This window comes from Podarcis muralis, chromosome 2 (genome assembly GCF_964188315.1).
Source record: "Podarcis muralis chromosome 2, rPodMur119.hap1.1, whole genome shotgun sequence".
NCBI lineage: Eukaryota > Metazoa > Chordata > Lepidosauria > Squamata > Lacertidae > Podarcis > Podarcis muralis.
This window is the reverse complement of record NC_135656.1, coordinates 105,907,118-105,927,927: the sequence shown is the minus strand read 5'-3', so window position 1 is coordinate 105,927,927 and position 20,810 is coordinate 105,907,118. Positions and strand designations below refer to the sequence as shown.

General features: G+C 46.0%; 1 protein-coding gene across 1 annotated transcript in view; it reads right to left on the bottom strand.

Annotated features, from left to right (window-relative positions):
* GABBR1 (gamma-aminobutyric acid type B receptor subunit 1) overlaps window positions 1-20,810 on the bottom strand; it is a 167,482-nt gene that overhangs the window by 116,636 nt on the left and 30,036 nt on the right. The window contains 1 exon segment of the mRNA XM_028719950.2: window positions 9,936-10,015. Coding sequence (XP_028575783.2) covers window positions 9,936-9,953 — 18 coding nt within the window. The 5' untranslated portion in view covers window positions 9,954-10,015.

The following is a 20,810-nucleotide window of genomic DNA, read 5'->3' as shown; positions in this document are numbered from 1 at the left end:
GTGTGACTGGCCCAAGGTCACCCAGCAGCTGCATGTGGAGGAGCGGAGACGCGAACCCGGTTACCCAGATTACGTGACTACTCTTAACCACTACACCACACTGGCTCTCAAGGACTTGCCGATCAGAAGGTCGGTGGTTCGAATGCTCACGACGGGGTGAGCTCCCATTGCTCAGTCCCAGCTCCTGCCAACCTAGCAGTTCGAAAGCACGTCAAAGTGCAAGTGGATAAATAGGTACCGCTCCGGAGGGAAGGTAAACAGCGTTTCCGTGCACTGCTCTGGTTCGCCAGAAGCGGCTTAGTCATGCTGGCCACATGACCCGGAAGCTGTACGCTGGCTCCCTCAGCCAATAAAGCGAGATGAACGCCACAACCCCAGAGTCGGCCACGACTGGACCTAATGGTCAGGGGTCCCTTTACACTTTACCTTTAAAGGACACCTGGACGGTTAAGTCCAGTCAAAGGCGACTATGGGGTATGGTGCTCTAGCAGTTTGAAAGCATACCAGTTTTTTTTTGGGGGGGGGGGTTAATGCTGCTCACTGTTTTAAGCTGGTACTTTTTAGAATGCAAAGTCAGCAGCCCACAAAAGGGTCTCCATCATTTAACTTGGGGTTGCAGGGAAGGCTGCTGACTTTGAACGTGCGTCACCAAGGCTTGACAAGAGGCCCAGAGCTCTCCCAGATGGTTCCAGCAGGATTCCTGCCGCAGTGCCAGCCTTTGGCTCTTGGCCAAGGGAGGCAGGAAAGGGGTTACCGTTGTTTGTGGGAACATTTCTGTGTGTCTGTCTTGGAAATGCCTCAGGGTGTTTCAAACAATCTGGTGCCCAAAACCAGACAGAGATGAATCAATCATGGGAGACTGAAGGCAGTGGGGACCCACTATGCCATTGTATAAGATGCAGGGCCTTCATCCTTGATGCCCCACACCAGGCTGTCTGAATTCAACCCAAGTCTTGGGTAATGCTCCAGGGCAGGCCTAGCCAATGTGGTGTTCTCCCTGTTGCAGGAATTTATGTATAGGTTGGGGGCAGGGGTTGCCCCTCCAGCAGATACACACATGCAGTCCACTACCAAAATCAGCACAATCACTTTTGTGACTTTTGTGACTTGTCCCCACAAACATTTCATCACAGTTTCTTGATGATCTATTCAAAGGGCCTCTGCTGTACAATACCAAATGATAAATGTATCTATGTATGGTCTGAAGCTCAGCATCAAAAAAACGAAGATCATGGCCACTGGGCCCATCACCTCCTGGCAAATAGAAGGAGAAGAAATGGAGGCAGTGAGAGATTTTACTTTCTTGGGCTCCATGATCATTGCAGATGGTGACAACAGCCACGAAATTAAAAGACGCCTGCTTCTTATGAGAAAAGCAGTGACAAACCTAGACAGCATCTTAAGAAGGAGAGACATCACCTTGCCAACAAAGGTCTGTATAGTTAAACCTATGGTTTTCCCAGTAGTGATGTATGAGCTGGACCATAAAGAAGGCTGAGCTGGACCATAAAGAAGGCTAATCACCGAAGAATTGATGCTTTTGAATTATGGTGCTGGAGGAGACTCTTGAGAGTCCCATGGACTGCAAGAAGATCAAACCTTTCCATTCTGAAGGAAATCAGTCCTGAGTGCTCACTGGAAGGACAGATCCTGAAGCTGAGACTCCAATAATTTGGCCACCTCATGAGAAGAGAAGACTCCCTGGAAAAGGCCCTGATGTTGGGAAAGATGGAGGGCACAAGGAGAAGGGGACGACAGAGGACGAGATGGTTGGATAGTGTTCTGGAAGCTACCAGCATGAGTTTGACCAAATTGCGGGAGGAAGTGGAAGACAGGAGTGCCTGGCGTGCTCTGGTCCATGGGGTCACGAAGAGTCAGACACGACTAAACAAGAACAACTGGCTCACAGGGAAAACTTCAGAAATTCATATAGACATGTGAGCTCAGCTACTCAGCAGCCCCTCTGCCTGAGTGATAATTCATGGCATCCTGATACCTGAATGCCAGACAGGTAGCCATTCCAGAAATAACAAACCCAGATGAAGACAAAAGGGTGTGATTAACTTGGCTGGGAAACAGGGAAATGTAAATATCTCTTTTGTTACACTTGATGGGTGTTTGGTGGAGGGCAAGGAGAACCATGGGGCAGGGTCCAGGATGCTCAGATTACTGCCACCAGACCTCCCCTTCCATGATGTAACCATGATGTATTAGTGATGTAGTTGGGGGGGGGTGTAACATGGGGATTAGCAGCTAATAAAAGTTTGGGGGCTCTTTTGTTTGGGGCTTCCATCTTGCTTCGTTTTGCAGTGAGTTGGAGTCCTGTCGTGACAGTCTCAATAAAGACCAAGCCTACTAGCTGCTGTTTTGCTCCAATTTTCCTTGCTTTTTGTCCAAGGGAGCCCTCAGATTTCTCTGTTAACATCCAGATTTGTTCGACTCCCATTTCCCTTCAGCCCTAGTCTTGAGATTTTCAGAGAAAAATGTGTATTTTTTGTCCATTTATCCCCCAAATCAGGTTAAAATTGATGGGAGGAGTGCACTGATGTAATGCAGATTGCTGCCTTTGAAACCTCAGTGTTGGCTGCAAGAGCTTTGGCTTCCGTTATTTAAATTGAGCCCTCCCTAGTCATTGGTTCAGCTGCAGTGACATAATGGAATGTTCAGGAACTGCTGTCCAATGAAAACAACAACCTGCCGTCCCATAAGGCCTACAGCAGGGACCAAACGAGGCTGTTTGCTGCCAGTGAGAAAAGATTTAGTGCAGAGCAGCATCTGCGACACAAGTGAATTATCGTCCGACTGGGCTGTGCGCGAATGTTGTATACGTATGAGAGTGAACTGTGGCTGGCATATGAGAGCAATGCCTATATATTTATAAGAAAGAACTGAATGTGACTTGTGTGAATGTGTATGGGATGTGTGAGGAAGCGAAGGGGGAGTGAGCAGAAGAGAAGATACTAAATGGATTGTCCAGCAAGTCTTTCGAATTCCTGCAAAACTGCGGCTGGGTCTCTTATATCTTTGCTTCCACAAAGATGTGAGGCTCCTGAGTTCTGGGCTCTGCTGTGGCTGCGCGTTGCCTCCCTGCGATTTGTAAAGTGAAATGTCAGGAACTTGTGTTTCCTTATCTTTCGGAGCCAGACCTTTGGCAAAAAAAGAAAAGGTGGGGAGAATAAAAGAGGGGAGATAACAAGGAAGCCTGGCTTCCGGAAGAATTCAGATCCTAATCAGACCTTCTTAACTACTGGCACAGGGGAGCATTTCTTGAGGGGAATATGAATGGCGGGAGAAAAAAATACATTGGTGGCAGCCTCTAATCCAGCAGCAGGTGCGAAATTAAGCTTCTCCCAGACTCCCAAGACTTCAAGGGTGAACGGGAATTTGAAAAAGGAAATGTCTCCTCCGCAGGTGTTTGGTCTGCAGTGTATTGTTTTCCAGCCTATCTTGAGTTGCCGTTTTTTGCTTTTAATTACTGTATATATTTTGTTTCTAATGTAAATTGCCTTGAGTGTCAAGTAGAAGGCAATTCATAAAATAATAATAATAATAATAATAATAATAATAATAATAATGATAATGTTGCTTAGTACATTTATGAACATTTATTATATATGTTGTTGTTGTTTAGTCGTTTAGTCGTGTCCAACTCTTCGTGACCCCATGGACCAGAGCACGCCAGGCACTCCTGTCTTCCACTGCCTCCCGCAGTTTGGTCAGACTCATGTTTGTGGCTTCGAGAACACTGTCCAACCATCTCATCCTCTGTCGTCCCCTTCTCCTTGTGCCCTCCATCTTTCCCAACATCAGGGTCTTTTCCAGGGAGTCTTCTCTTCTCATGAGGTGGCCAAAGTATTGGAGCCTCAGCTTCAAGATCTGTCCTTCCAGTGAGCACTCAGGGCTGATTTCCTTCAGAATGGAGAGGTTTGATCTTCTCAAGAGTCCCCTCCAGCACCATAATTCAAAAGCCTCAATTCTTCGGCGATCAGCCTTCTTTATGGTCCAGCTCTCACTTCCATACATCACTACTGGGAAAACCATGGCTTTAACTATACGGACCTTTGTTGGCAAGGTGATGTCTCTGCTTTTTAGGATGCTGTCTAGAATAATAATAATAATAATAATAATAATAACAATAATAATAATAATAATAATAATAATAATAATAATAATAATAATAAATGGGAATTAGCTCAATATGATGGAGGTAACATACTTGTGCATGTACAGTCATACCTCGGGTAGCTTCAAGTTAATTATTTCCGGGTTGTGCTCCGTGACGACCTGGAAGTAACGGAGTGCGTTACTTCCGGGTTTCGCCGCTCGCGCATGCGCAGATGCTCAAAATGATGTCACGTGCATGCGTGGAAGCGGCGAAACGCGGCCTGCGCACGCGCAGACACGCAGTCGCATGTTACGTTTACTTCAGGATGCGAACAGGCCTGCGGAAAGGATCCCGTTCGTATCCAGAGGTACCACTGTATAGGATTTATTTTTTTGTTAGAGATGGACACTGTTTTTTATGGAATGTATAAGATAAAGTAAAAGGGACGCGGGTGGCGCTGTGGGTAAAAGCCTCAGCGCCTAGGGCTTGCCGATCGAAAGGTCGGCGGTTCGAATCCCCGCGGTGGGGTGCGCTCCCGCTGCTCGGTCCCAGCGCCTGCCAACCTAGCAGTTCGAAAGCACTCCCGGGTGCAAGTAGATAAATAGGGATCGCTTACTAGCGGGAAGGTAATCGGCGTTTCCGTGTGCAGCTCTGGCTCGCCAGAGCAGCAATGTCACGCTGGCCACGTGACCCGGAAGTGTCTGCGGACAGCGCTGGCCCCCGGCCTCTTGAGTGAGATGGGCGCACAACCCTAGAGTCTGTCAAGACTGGCCCGTACGGGCAGGGGTACCTTTACCTTTACTATAAGATAAAGTAGTTTAAAGATTATTTGCTCTGCAAATAATAGTTACTGTGTGTGTGCTTACTCTCACATGCATACATAAGGGAGGGGGGAAGTATTATATTTAGATTCCCAGGAAACCTAAGATGCACAGAAGCAAGTTTCTAGACCCTGTGATTGTGGACATGATTGAAAATGTCTGCAAAATGCCACATCTCTGCAATCTGGGTTCCAGAGACAGTCTTTCAATCACAAAATCAGGCAGTTTCTGGTGTTTGCGTGTTCCCCTCTATCACACAGAAGAAGTGCTGCTGTTTTTACCCACACACCCACAGACACACACCTTTTGAAACAGGCAAGAGAAAAGGTCATTAAAAGAGTTTCATTGGTATACCAGGGCAGGCCCCCTGAACAATTTGTGTCACTCAGAAATGCCATTCCTTTCTATTCTTATGTAGAAAAAAGATCAAGTTTTTAAATAAAATGGTGAATTTGTAGTATCCCTTTCTTGTTAGATTAGGTCCAAAAACTTGCAGTAGAACTACAGGTGATTCTGGCAGATGTATTTGCTAAGAATGCCTAATAGTAATATGGGGGCATGGGAAGGTCCGAAGGTGTTTCACTCTTTCTTTTTTATTTTAGCACTGTTTATTAAATATTCCAATATACAGTGTTAAAACCAGGAATGGGGGGGGGGAGGCAGTTAAACGACTCCCCAAAAATCCCAAGTCGCCACCACAGCCTCAAACTAAGGCCAGGACAATCATCTTCTTTGGCGATCACTCGTAGCCGAGTAAGATTGTCTTCCATAAACACGGTTTTAACAGTGAGTCCGTAAGTGACTGTGGAGGCCAATTCTGGACCGTTTACACAAGCACCATACATAGACAACAGAAAAGCAGTGTAGCAGTCGGCGGATGCCATGGATCGTACTGTTTCCTCTGACTATCCAATACAGTGGTACCTCGGGTTACAGACGCTTCAGGTACAGACGCTTCAGGTTACAGACTCCGCTAACCCAGAAATAGTACCTCGGGTTAAGAACTTTACCTCAGGATGAGAACAGAAATCGCGTGGTGGCGGCAGCAGGAGGCACCATTAGCTAAAGTGGTACCTCAGGTTAAGAACGGTTTCAGGTTAAGAACGGACCTCCAGAACGAATTAAGTTCTTAACCCAAGGTACCACTGTACTGTATAGAAAACTGTAGAAGCTTCACAAATAATCACCAAAATTCAACGTTTTGACGAATTTCCTTGGCTCCAAGGGCTAATGACTCCTCTGGAAGAGAGGAGTCCAGGGCTCCCCCTGCCTCCATAACACCTCCATGATCCCTTAAGCATAAGGTCACATACTCCTTGCCCCTCCAATAAGGTGTGAACTTCGCCTCACAACAGGAGGCAAGAGGCAATCAAGGGCAGCACATGCCCCAGACAGAAATCCATCGGGATGGTGGATTGAATCCCGATATGTTCAAAGGAAGAGCGCAGGAAAGGCTTGCAGCTAGGGGGTTGTGTAAATACTTTTATTGTTCTTTAGGGAAGAGGGGAGTTAAAAGGTGTTGGGAACTGGGGTTATTGACAGGGGTGGGTGATGTGCTCATTTTTCTACGCCAAACATTCCTACTTTGTGACATATTTGTGATGTATCGATGATGGTGTTGAAAAATGTAGTATGGGAAATGGGGAGATGTCTTAAAAGTTCATGCAACCCCACACACGGGGTTCCTACTCTTTGTGTGTTTGCAACAAATAAAGACCACTGTTTTGCTTCTATAACTTGGTTGGAGACTCCTTCTTTTGCTGATTGGAGAGACCCGTGGGGCAGTGGGAGTAAATCCCTGCACCCTAGGATTTTTTCCTTATCATCTGGAATACAATTAATCCACACAAATGTTTGCTTTGTGTATGAACCCTTCCTTCTATCTACCAGTTCTCCTCTATACCCCCCATGCCCCTTCTCCCCCCTTCCCCAAAAAACCCTGGGCTCATTTCCATACTCAAAGCCAGTTGTGGTCAAAATGGGACATTCCTAGGAGGGGTGGTTGAGAAAATTGGGGGAAATGGTGTGTGTGGGGGGTCTAGGTACTCCCTCCTGCTGATAGTCCCTTTCAAATCCTGCTCCCCTCAGTATGTTAGTATCACCTTGCCAACAAAGGTCCGTATAGTTAAAGCTATGGTTTTCCTAGTAGTGATGTATGAAAGTGAGAGCTGGACCATAAGGAAGGCTGATTGCCGAAGAATTGATGCTTTTGAATTATGGTGCCGGAGGAGACTCTTGAGAGTCCCATGGACTGCAAGAAGATCAAACCTCTCCATTCTGAAGGAAATCAGCCCTGAGTGCTCACTGGAAGGACAGATCCTGAAGTTGAGGCTCTTTGGCCACCTCATGAGAAGAGAAGACTCCCTGGAAAAGACCCTGATGTTGGGAAAGATGGAGGGCACAAGGAGAAGGGGACGACAGAGGACGAGATGGCTAGACAGTGTTCTCAAAGCTACAAACATGAGTCTGACCAAACTGTGGGAGGCAGTGGGAGACAGGAGTGCCTGGCGTGCTCTGGTCCATGGAGTCACGAAGAGTCGGACACGACTAAACGACTAAACAACAACAACAACAGTGGTGTCCAAACTTTTTTCAAAGAGGGCCAGATTTGATTGAAGTTGTTGAGGCTTTTTTAGGATTTTACCCCAGGAAATAAACTGCCACAAGGGCCAGATTAAAATGAGCGGCGGGCCGGATTAGGCCCCTAAAACAGACTTTGGACATACCTGGCAGGAGATAATCAATGTTGCCAACTCATGGGGGAATCATCCAAGAGTGCTCCTGGTCTAAAGGCACCTTGCGCCATGCCTTTCCATCATCTGATGGCTTGCAGGTGTGACTGAGCCATCACAGGCAGAGCTTTGGCACTACCTTCTATCACTTCGAACCACAATGTTATCAATGAAGCCCATTCACACATTCAGCTGTGAGCCAAGAATTAATGATTGCTTGGCTCCTATGATCACTTTGTGGGGAGGGAAAGCCCCTTTAAACTCAAGGTGTGGCTTGATTTTTAGCAGGGCAGCATTGCACATTATGAGAAATCTCTGTTTTCTTTCTTATATTTTGCTATTATGATTTTTTCCTTTTTATATATACTTTTTCTATGTGTGTTTTTTTCCCTCTTTTTGTAGTTTGTTAATTTTTTTATTTTGTATTGTGTGATTATATGTTTGTGTTTAAAACTTTAATAAATATTAAAAAAAGAGAGAGAGAGAAATCAGGTGAGGGCCTGGCATCGCCTGTGCCATCTGGCCATGGCGGGCCAGATTCTTATCTCCACACACCCCACAGGCCAAGTTTGGCAGGTGGGTGGAGACATCACCTGATGTCAGAGTGATGACAGGTGACCTGCTTTTGTCCATCAAACTGGGTGGCCAAAAGAGGTGTCTGCTGCTTCTTTCTTCTTTGGTGATTACTCATAGCCAAGTAATGGGACGCGGGTGGCGCTGTGGGTTAAACCACAGAGCCTAGGACTTGCCGATCAGAAGGTTGGCGGTTCGAATCCCTGCGACGGGGTGAGCTCCCATTGTTCGGTCCCTGCTCCTGCCAACCTAGTAGTTCAAAAACACGTCAAAGTGCAAGTAGATAAATAGGTACCGCTCCGGCAGGAAGGTAAACGGTGTTTCCGTGCGCTGCTCTGGTTCGCCAGAAGCGGCTTAGTCATGCTGGCCACATGATCCGGAAGCTATATACCGGCTCCCTCGGCCAATAAAGCAAGATGAGTGCTGCAACCCCAGAGTTGGTCACGACCGGACCTAATGGTCAGGGGTCCCTTTACCTTTACCTTTTACATAGCCAAGAAAGATTGTCTTCCATAAACATGGTTTTAACAATGCAATCAGTTGACAGCCAGTGCTTTGGAGTCACTGTGCAAGGGGCTTTGCAGGCCCCTCTCAACAGCTGTTCAGAGGTGCCTACAAAGCTCTCTTCATCCCGGATCGACCATCACTTGCCCCACACATGGCATTGGGTGTAGTGTGGGTTGGTGGGGCCAACTGGGGAGGCCTGGCAGGCTTAATTAGGAAAACTCCCCACGCCTGATCTACATAAACTCATTTCTTTTTGGACAGGCAAGACCTTAATTTTCCACTCTCCTGGATAGGAAACTCAGAAGCTGCGTTTAGATATCACTCATTAAGATCTCAAGCCGTTATTGGTGGTTGACATCTGTTTGAAAATGGAGGATAGGGCTATCGATGGCTACTAGCCAGGATGTCTATGTTCCGCCTCCACAGTCGGCCAGAGGCAGCAATGCTTCTGAATACCAGTTGCCCGAAACCGCAGGATGAGAGAAGGCTCTTGCACTCAGGTACTGCTTATCTATTTCCCACAGGTTGGCCACTGTGAGAACAGAATGCCAGGCTAGATGGGCCATTGGTCTGATCCAACAGGCTCTTCTTGTGTTACATTAAAATATATCAGTAATTGGGAGTAGACCTTAACCACACACAGCTTTAAAGTAGAGAATAACCCACGGGGACAAATAGAAGAAGACACCTTCACCCCAGTATGGCTCCCCTTTATCACTTACACAGACAACGACAAGAATCCACCAACAGTATACAAATCAATATGGCTAACCTGATCCGAAACACCCACCCACCCCACTCACACATGAAAACAAAGACCACCACAGCCAACCACAAATGAACACCCACACCCTAGGCCAACCCCAACCTCTCTCACCACCAAAGGAACACAAGCGAACAGCAAAGAACCTGCACAAGCAACGCTGACACCAAACCCTACATATAGTAAGTAAAATAGAAACATCGCCAACTGATCTCACCCCACCCATCTTCCCCACCCATCTCTTTCCCCCTTTTCTTCCTAATGTCTCAACACATGAAACTGATTTGTAAAAATGTTACATGGAGGGGGGGGAATACGAGAGAGAGACATTGCAAACACTTTCGTAAATCAAGAAAATCTTTAATAAATAATAAAAAAGCAGAGAATAGCCTTTCCATGCTCATGTTGACACATTAGCCATAGATTCCGCCTACCTTTCTCCTTGGGATCATATCTCCCCAGACACGCTGGTGGGATGTTCTAGACCCAGGTCTTCTTGTTTTTCCTCTCCAGCCTTGATGGGATAAAGAGGGATGGGGAGATTTGCTATTAATTCTAAGGTTAACCTCCTCCCCAGGTCACAAATTCTGGTCGGGGAAATATAAGAACAGCACATTTTTGCAAGAGGGCAGAGTTCACTCATTCAGTTTTAAAGTGGGCAGGGATTGAGTGTAAAGAATTCAGTGGATATCCGTGCAGGTTTGAGAACCAGGACTGAGAATCTTCTCTCCAAACACAGAGCTTCACTGACTTCAGTACCCACAGGTATGACTGACCTGTGGCTCTCCATATTTTGTTGGACGCCAGCTTCCCATCAGCCCTAGAGCCAGTATGGTCAAAGGTCAAGGATGATGGGAGTTGTAGTCCACCCAATCGGCGGGTTCTCAAGCACAGGCAATGTCTCCTCTGCTTAACCAGGGAGAAGTTGGAGGGTACCATAAAATTCCTATCACAGTACCTACACACATGGGTGTCAAAATGCACATGCATGGCTGTGAAATGTGCCTCTTGACCCTTTTCCGCCCATGCCCCAGAGCCGCTTCTCTGAGTGGTTAACGTTGCAGGATGTTGTGGCTTTCCTGTAATAAATGCTTGTTCTGCTTAATGGCTAGGACAATAAAACCGAGCCGAGCGGAATTACAAGTGCTCCGGAACATCCACTGTGAGAATAAACATTCTCTGGAACCGGCCATATATAACAACCCCCTAACACCCCCTCCTGCAGTTTCAGCTGCCAGACCAGGAGAGCCCAGTGCAGAGACAGTATTTCGGCTCCAGTGTAATGACCCTTGGTGTGAGGAGAGGTGTTATAATGTCCCCGTTTGCTTCTGTGGAAATGGTGGCACAGGGTACATGGCTTCCAGTGGGAAAGCAGCAGCTCCTAGAAGGACCCTGATCTCAGCCCATGGATGCCTCTGACATGGAATAGTGGTTAGAGTGTTGGACTAGGACCTGGGAGACCAGGGTTCAAATCCCCGCACAGCCGCAAAGCAAGCTGACTGTTCTTGAACGTTGGACTCGCTATTATAACAATATAATAATTTATTATTTGTACCCTGCCCATCTGGCTTGTTTCCCCAGCCACTCTGGGTGGCTTCCAACAAAGATTAAAAATACATTAAAGTGTCACACATTAAAAACTTCCCTGAACAGGGCTGCCTTCAGATGTCTTCTGAATGTCAGGTAGTTGTTTATCGTTTTGACATCTGATGGGAGGGCGTTCCACAGGGTGGGCACCACTGCTGAGAAGGCCCTCTGCCTGGTTCCCTGTAGCTTTGCTTCTTGCAGTGAGGGAACCACCAGAAGGCCCTCAAAGCTGGACCTCAGTGTCCAGGCAGAACGATGGGGGTGGAGACGCTCCTTCAGGTATACTGGGCCGAGGCCTGTCTTTGCCTGCAGGGGAAGTCCCTAACTCACTGAAGGTTTGAGAACCAATGGCTACCCTCACCTGGCTTAGCTGGCTAGTCAAAGCTGTTCCCAGGGTGTGGCCACTGTCACATGCTGACAGCTTCTAGAAGCCACAGGTGAGAGCTGAGTGCAGGGTGGCGGAGCAAACTACCCCACAAGGAACACGATATGCCCCCCCATCAGAGGTACTCCCCCTCTCATGACACCCCATACACCCAACAGCCAGATATGACTTGCTAGCATTTCAGACAGGTGTTGTTTCCAGTCCTATCTGAAGATGCTGGGGCGAGGCCTTTGGGGCGCAAGCATACGCCCAGCCACTGAGCTATGGTGCTCAAAGGAAGAATGAAGAGGAAAGTCTTTCTGTTCTGGCTTATTCAGATTCTCACACGGTCTCTTGGTTCTGAGTTGAAATGAGGGTCTCCATTAATCGGATTGAAGGGCCTCAGAAATAGAAATTCCAGCATGCTGTTATCAAAGCCACTGTTACAAGCCGGGCAAGGCCATAAGCAGGCAGACAAACAAAGCAACTGTTATGAGACAGGGAAGGCAGTAGCAGGCAGACAAACAAAGAATGAGTAAATTAAGAAGTGTTAACCTTCAAAGGGAGAAACATGGAATCTTAGAGCCTGATTGGATAAGAATGTAAAGTCTCACTCTCTGTTTTTTTGTACGGTCTATAAAAAGTGGGCGCACCCTGACTGGGGTGTGCAGATTGCCAACTTATCGCTCTGTACCTTTGTTCTGCATATGCAATTACCTGACATTCCGAAAATGTGTATCTGAAGAAGTGTGCATGCACACGAAAGCTCATACCAAGAACTAACTTAGTTGGTCTTTAAGGTGCTACTGGAAAAATTTTGTTTTGTTTTGACTATGGCAGACCAACACGGCTACCTATCTGTAACTGACATTCCGAAGACATCTTAAGGCAGCCCTGTTCAGGGAAGTTTTTAATATGTAACACTGTACTGTTTTTAACACTTGATTGGGAGCCACCCAGAGTGGCTGGGGAAACTCAATAATATGATGATGATGATGATGATGATGATGATGATGATGATGATGATTATGCATAAATCCTGTTGAATCCTGCAAGGTTGGTTGCCACTTCGTGTGAATCTGTGCTCCAGGGACCCAGTAGCAGATATGGAAAATGTCCAACCCAACAGGATTGCATTTCTTTTCAGGAACCTCAGGGGCAGCCCAACCGGAAGCCGTATCTGTGTGGAGGACCTCACCAAAAAGGGAAGCTTGGAGGAAGCGGACGGATGGAAGGGTTTTGCTTTTTGGAGAGCTCAGTCATGAGGAAGGAATTGGCACGCTCCCAGAAGACTGGAAAAGGGCAAGTGCGGAGCCTGCATCTTTGCACGCAGATATACTCACACAGGAAGGCTGCAAACCTGGGAAATTACAGCTCTCTTAGCTCAACTTCTGCACCTTGGTGTACATTAGCGGAAACGAAAACACAATTAAGGGGCAATCCACGTCCAATTGGAGTCAATAGCAGAGCCCCCATTGATTTTGACGGAGCCGGGCTGCAACCTTAATGTATCAGCACTCAGAGAAAATGGAGAGATTACAAGCCAGCCAGCATGGCTTTATTAAGCACAAATCATTCATGCCAGAAACCCTACTTTCCTTCTTAAAGCTGGTTTCAAAAGACAAAGGGAACGCAGCTGGACTCTTCACTTAGACCCACGAGGGCACCCTGAAAAGGAAGGTGGAGCAACATGGGAAAGGGCTGTGCTCAGAGGCAGAGAACCTCCTTTTGCAGGCAGGAGGGCCAAAGGCAAATCCCTGGCACCTTCAGGAAAGAATCCTGCAGACCCTCCAAGGGTCCCTATCTTCCAGGGACAGTCCCGGATTTACAGAAGCTGCACCAGTTTATGATTCGATCCTGGATTTCCCGATTTTCCTTCTTTTTTTTTAGTTTTTTGCTGGGGTTTTTTATTATTATTTCAAAACCAAAAAAATTTACAAACATCAAATTCAAAATCCATATTCATTTTCTAAAATAAGCCTGTTACATAGGTAAAGGGTAAAGGGACCCCTGACCATTAGGTCCAGTCGTGACCGACTCTGGGGTTGCGGCGCTCATCTTGCTTTATTGGCCGAAGGAGCCGGCGTACAGCTTCTGGGTTATGTGGCCAGCATGACTAAGCCGCTTCTGGCAAACCAGAGCAGCGCACGGAAACGCTGTTTACCTTCCCACTGGAGCAGTACCTATTTATCTACTTGCACTTTGACGTGCTTTCGAACTGCTAGGTTGGCAGGAGCAGGGACCGAGCAACAGGAGCTCACCGCATCGCGGGGATTCGAACCGCCGACCTTCTGATCAGCAAGCCCTAGGCTCTGTGGTTTAACCCACAGCGCCACCCGCGTCCTTTCAAAGGGAAGCCTGTTACATAGATTACCTAAATTAAAATATATGTAATTGCTCTAGGCTTCCCTTTGCTGTATGTAAATACAACACAATTAACAAATTATATTATAAATGATATTATAGGTTCCCATATACCCCCCACTCCCCTTCACCCATGTGTGATCTCAATATTTTACTTCTTCCATCTTGTTGTGTTGTTACAATTTAATAATTATTCAATTGATTCTATTATTATTTCCTTGCTTACCCCTGCACGTTTTACACATTCTCTATTAATATTTCAATTCCGGAACCATGTTTCTTCATGTATTCCTTCACTCTGTCCCACTCTCTAATTATTCTCTAATTTGAGTGGCCTCTAATAATTGCCATCAATTTTGCCATTTCTACAAACTCACAGTTTGTTTTGCAATTCTAATAGTTATGGGATTTTCTCCCCTTCCAGTTTTTTTGCAAGCAATATTCTGGCAATATTTCCCGCTTTTCCTTAGGACATCCCTATATTCATTAGAGAAAGGTTGGAGGGTATGGTAGGATGTCCCTATTTTCATTGGAGAAAGGTTGGAGGGTCTGGAAGGTGTGCAACCCCCGAGCTAAGGAGATAAGTAACCATGCGACCTTTAGAAGACATCTGAAAGCTGCCCTATACTTTTTTATGTTAAATGATATATTATGTTTTTATAAGTGTTGGAAGCCACCCAAAATCACTGGGGCAACCCAGTCAGATGGGTTGGTTGTTGTTGTTGAATAAGACATCCCTATTTTCATCGTAGAAATGTTGGAGGGTACAGTGGTACCTCGGGTTACAGACGCTTCAGGTTACAGACTCCGCTAACCCAGAAATATTACCTCGGGTTAAGAACTTTGCTTCAGGATGAGAACAGAAATTGTGCAGCGGCGGCGCAGCAGCAGCAGTGGGAGGCCCCATTAGCTAAAGTGGTACCTCAGGTTAAGAACAGTTTCAGGTTAAGAACGGACCTCCGGAACGAATTCAGTTCTGAACCCAAGGTACCACTACCTAGGTTCCTGTGGACTAAACAACAATGGAGTGGTGGCTATGAAACCGTCTCTGTGTGGGAAACGGGCACACTCACTCACTCACTCACTCACTCACTCACTCAAAGTAGCCCATCGATTTAACTTAAATGAACGTGCTGTTCTGTAGGGAGAAAGTCTGGTCCCAGTGCTACTTAGAATCACCAGGAATGACTTGATTGATTGACACAGCGCACGTATCAAAGCCTTTAAGCAGCGCAGAGTTGCACTGCAGACTCCAATGAAGCTGGAAGATTCGGGACAGGTTAAAAAAGAGAGAAAGGGCTTCTTCATGCGTAGTTAAACTATGGAACAACAGGAGGCAGGGACGGCCACTAACTTAGATGGTGTTAAAAGAGGACAAAACCGCAGCAGAAGAGAGTGTCCTTGCAGGCTGCCCACAGCCATCAACTTTAGCCACTGTGAGAACAGGATACGAACTAGATGGGCCTGATCCGGCAACCTATCAGGTGGGTGCCAATGCCGGTCTAAGAGATCAATGGAGGAGCTCGTTATGTACTGATGTTCTCACCCTGGGCCAGCAGGGGGATACTGTAGATGGTTATGCAAATAAGGGATCGAAAGTGACATTCAGTGATTGGATAGTTTTAGAAAGTTGCTACAGTTACGTTGTACTGGATCTCTATATAAGCAGGCTGACTTAACCCTTCAGTTCAGTTCTGTCCTGGCCTGTGAATAAACAAGAGCTGTTTGAAGAATTGCTGTGTCGTCTGATATGTTCACCCACAACTTAACAGAGCTCATGTTGAGTTTCAGACTCCAGTGCCTCTTTTTATGGAAAAATAGCATTGGGAAGTACTGTAAACATTTTAGAGAACAGACTAAAGGAAGACCTGAGATGATTTCAGTCAACTGGTGATGTGAGTAGTGAACAGCAAAAGAGAAATGTAAAAAGATTCATATTAATAGCAGCCCTTCTTTGAAAGTTTTAAGATTTCCTGTTGTTTAAGAGACACAAAGTTCCCAGAAGAAGAAGAGGGGGGTGGGGAGGAATTAAGGCGCTTAGGCACTTACATTAGTTTTACAGTTCTATGTACTTTGTTGTGCATGCATTATTGACGGTGGTGGACTAAAATCATACGCTAATAAGACTGATGAGGCCTTATTGATTCATAAAGTGCACCACGGCATTAAGCAAATCCCATAATACTAATCCAGAAGTCAATTAGCGCATAGAGAGTCTATAGGCAGGGACGCCGAAATGCTATTATGATGTTTGGAAGCTAGGATCTTGGGGGCATAACCCCTAATAATGGGATCACAGGACTAAAGGAGTCTAGACATCCCCGTGCTAAAGGGGGCCTGGTAAGTGGTCTGGATCCCACTTGGAACAGTCATAGCCTCCCCTAAGGAATTATGGGAGCCAGGGGTGCCAACTTGAATAATTTTAGTGGGGGCGCAAAGGGACCTCTGCCCCTAGGAGTTGGCTCCTATGATGGGAGCTGCAGTTCTTGAGAGTGCTGAGGGTTCAGAGGAGGCTTCTATTTCCCCCCAAAAACACAGGGCCCCCAGTTCAGAGCCTTTCTTCTTCATAGAGAATTCTGGGAATTGAAACTCTTTGAAGGGAATATATTTGTCTCCTCACAACTCTCGGCACCCATAGCAAACTAAAGTTCTCAAGATTCTTTAAAGGGAAGTTGCGGCCATTTTAAAGTGGCACAACAGTGTACAGTGGTACCTCGGGTTACATACGTTTCAGGTTACATACGCTTCAGGTTACAGACTCCGCTAACCCAGAAATAGTACCTCAGGTTAAGAACTTTGCTTCAGGATGAGAACAGAAATTGTGCTCCAGCAGCGCGGCGGCAGCAGGAGGCCCCATTAGCTAAAGTGGTGCTTCAGGTTAAGAACAGTTTCAGGTTAAGAACGGACCTCCGGAACGAATTAAGTATTTAACCTGAGGTACCACTGTACAATCGTACCTTGGAAGCCAAGTGGAATCCGTTCCGGAAGTCCGTTCGACTTCCGAAACATTCGAAAACCAAAGCGCGGCTCCTGCAGCCAATCGGAAGCCATAGAATCCCCGTTGGACATTCGGCTTCCAAAAATAGTTCACAAACCGGAACAGTCACTTCCGGGTTTGTGATGTTTGGGAGCCAAAATGTTCGGGCACTAAGCTGTTCGAATTCCAAGGCACGTCTGTATTAACCATGTGGTGTGAACCCCACTCCCTCTCTCACACAAACAAAATGCCCTGCATTTAATTGAATGCAACTAACCACGCTCTGGGCTCTCCAAACCTCTCGCACCGCCAACAAAAAGAAACAAACAGATAAATAAAGAGCCTATCCTCACAATGTTGACAACAAAAACTATGCACATACACTAAGCGAAAGAATGAAAAATCACTACCCTCCTTCCTCGGTGTCTCACACCAAATTTAACTGGCCTGTAATAATAATTTAATAATAATTTATTATTTATACCCCGCCCATCTGGCTGAGTTTCCCCAGCCACTCTGGGCAGCTCCCAATCAAGTGTTAAAAACAATACAGCATTAAATATTAAAAACTTCCCTGAACAGGGCTGCCTTCAGATGTCTTCTGAATGTCAGGTAGTTGTTTATCTCTTTGACATCTGATGGAAGGGTGTTCCACAGGGCGGGCGCCACTACCGAGAAGGCCCTCTGCCTGTTTCCCTGTAACCTCACTTCTCGCAATGAAGGAACTGCCAGAAGGCCCTCGGCGCTGGACCTCAGCGTCCGGGCTGAACAATGGGGGTGGAGACGCTCCTTCAGGTATACAGGACCGAGGCCGTTTAGGGCTTTAAAGGTCAACACTTTGAATTGTGCTCCGAAAATTACTGGGAATCAATGCAGATCTCTCAGGACCGGTGTTATGTGTAGAAAGGACTACGAATTTAAACAGAAAATTCTTTAATAAAAACATCTATCATCTATCTATCTATATCTATCTATCTATCTATCTATCTATCATCTATCTATCTATAGCTGTATGGTGCGAATGTGGCCATAATGTTGGAGCCAAGCACAAGTGCAGTACCAGATCTGTACCTGGATGATGACCACAAGGAGCCGTCTGTAAATTGCCCCAAGAACTCTGAAGAGAGAGCTGGCTATGATAATATTTTATTTTATTTCTACATTTATTGACCGCCCATTAACTGCATTCTCAGAGGCCGTTCAATAAAACAAAACAAAAAGAACCAGTGAAATACGCAGCGATAAAAAAAAGTTAGAACAATAATGCCAACACAAGTATCCTTTTAAAAAAACCCAAAATCCAATGCAATCAGTAAGAAAATAATAATAATTCTAAAAGAGCATTTAAAACCTTGGAAAAAAGGACTAAGATGCACTATAGCATGATTCAGGAAGCTACAGCGTCTGGGCTAGATGCGGCCCTTGAAGATTCCCCAGCTGGCCCTCGGTGCCTCCCCTCCCTGGTCCCTCCTGCTACTGCTACTTGGCTTCTATGTTATCTGTGGAGAGAGGAGGGGAAGCAGCACATTGCAGAAGCTGGTGCACTATCCAGATTGGGACACTGGCGTGGGTGGTAGAGGAGATTGGATAAAGTAAAGGTAAAGGGACCCCTGACCATTAGGTCCAGTCATGACCGACTCTGGGGTTGTGGCGCTCATCTCGCTTTATGGGCTGAGGGAGCCAGCGTACAGCTTCTGGGTCATGTGGCCAGCATGACTAAGCCACTTCTGGCGAACCAGAGCAGCGCACAGAAATGCCATTTACCTTCCCGCCAGAGCAGTAGCTATTTATCTACTTGCACTTGGACGTGCTTTCGAACTGCTAGGTTGGCAGGAGCAGGGACCAAGCAACAGGAGCTCACCCCGTCGCGGGGATTCAAACCGCCGACCTTCTGATCAGCAAGTCCTAGGCTCTGTGGTTTAACCCACAGTGCCACCCGTGTCCACTTTGTGTCAAATCAGGGGGGCCCAGGTGAGCAATCTGCATTGCCCAAAATGGAAATGGATCTTTCTTTCTTTCTTTCTTTCTTTCTTTCTTTCTTTCTTTCTTTCTTTCTTTCTTTCTTTCTTTCTTTCTTTGTAACGGATATTGCTTGGTTTTCTCTCCCCCATACCAATTTATTTGTAACCTGCTCCATTGAATATATTCAAACCCAGAGCAGGGAACAATAAAATAAAATAGGTTCCCGGGGACAGTCCCCGGATTTGCAGATCTGTCCCTGGGCAAATTCTGTCCCCGGAGTGTCCCCAGAGTTGCAAATCTGTCCCTGGGAAACGTGGCAGCGGCAGCTGGCTTCAGGAGCTGCTTGCTGCCATGGTGCCTGCCATTTTTCCTCGCCTAAAGTCCCCATATGATGTGTTGCGCACAAGACACATCATATGGGGACTTCTGGGAGGCAAACTGGCAGGCGCCACGGCAGCGAGCAGCAAGCAGCTCCTGAAACCAGCCAAAGCCAACTGCGCTACCAGGCTGGCTTTGAGACTCCTGAAGGGGAGTGAAAGGTGGGATATCAAATCCAAACTCTTCTTCTTCTTCTTCTTGGGCCCAGGGTCTTTTGCCTCACCATCCCCACTACTGACTCCCTGTTGCTACTCAGCTTTAGAAAAAAATAAAAAAGTGTCCCTGGATTCATTGAAAAAAATCTGGTAACCATAAAATAAAGTATTAATATGAGCATTCAAGATAGTTACAAGAAAGCACTGCTTCTCAAAGCATATGGCTAAACTATGGGACTCACTCCCACAGAAAGCAGTTTGGATTTGGATTTGGATTTGATATCCCGCTTTATCACTACCCTAAGGAGTCTCCAAGCGGCTAACAATCTCCTTTCCCTTCCTCCCCCACAACAAACACTCTGTGGGGTGAGTGGGGCTGAGAGACTTCAGAGAAGTGTGACTGGCCCAAGGTCACCCAGCAGCTGCATGTGGAGGAGCGGGGAAGCGAACCTGGTTCACCAGATTACGACTCCACTGCTCTTAACCACTACACCACACTGGCTCCCAGTGATGGCTACCAACTTCAATGGCTTTACCCCCCTTTTTAAATAACTTTTTATTGGGTGAAGGATCCTAAGAACAATAAATAATACAAATACATAGGCCAGGTTTTCTCATGTAATTTGTATAACACCAAAATATCATTGAAATTTTGCAGTAGTATATGCGGCATATGGTTCGTTATTATTGGTCAATGTGCAACTTTTTGGCTTGTGAATTGGTTTAAATAAAAACAGAAACAAAGGGGAAATGGAATAGAGCAGAGTGAACAGATCCCATTCGATATTGCAGAGCCAAACTCCTAATTGAGAGTCCTTGTGGTTGTGCTTAGGCGAAGCATGACTAATAGCCATTTTCCCTCTTATGTTACCATTGGAACAATATAAAGTGTTGGTATATTGATGGACGTGGGAGGGGAGTTCAAAGTGAAGATAATAAAATTACATGTTTAAATTTAAATTTAGATCAACCAGATTGAGCCAAGTGCTGATGGGTGAAATTGTTTATTTTCTGGAATACTGGCATATGTTATAAAATTAAACCACACCGGGCTAAAGCCATCTTTCTTGATCTGTCCACATGTCAACTGTAGTTTATTTGTTAATCTGGGCTGTTTCCCAAACCGTTCTGTACCAATTGTCTACTATCGTGCCAGAAAGGTTTGTCCAGTGTCTTGTGTCTCATCACTTGTAATAAATGGTTTCTTAATTTATTATTATATATATCCAGATTATTGTCTTGAAATAAAGCTAATTTTGGTTCAACTTTTAATTGTTTTAGTTGGGTTTTTTTTGCTAGTTTCTTGGAATATCAAATTCCAGAAAGGCTGGATTACTGTGCATTCCCACCACATATGGAGATATATACCTGGTGTGGGGGCAAGGCAGCCCCTCCAACAACATGGTGAGGTGGCAGGATGAATCACTGCCAGCTTCTTAGAGGGTAGGTACCACCTGTAAATGAGTTTTGTAGTTTAATTCTCTCTTGCTCGCTGAACTAGAGTTCAATGGGGCTTTTGTCC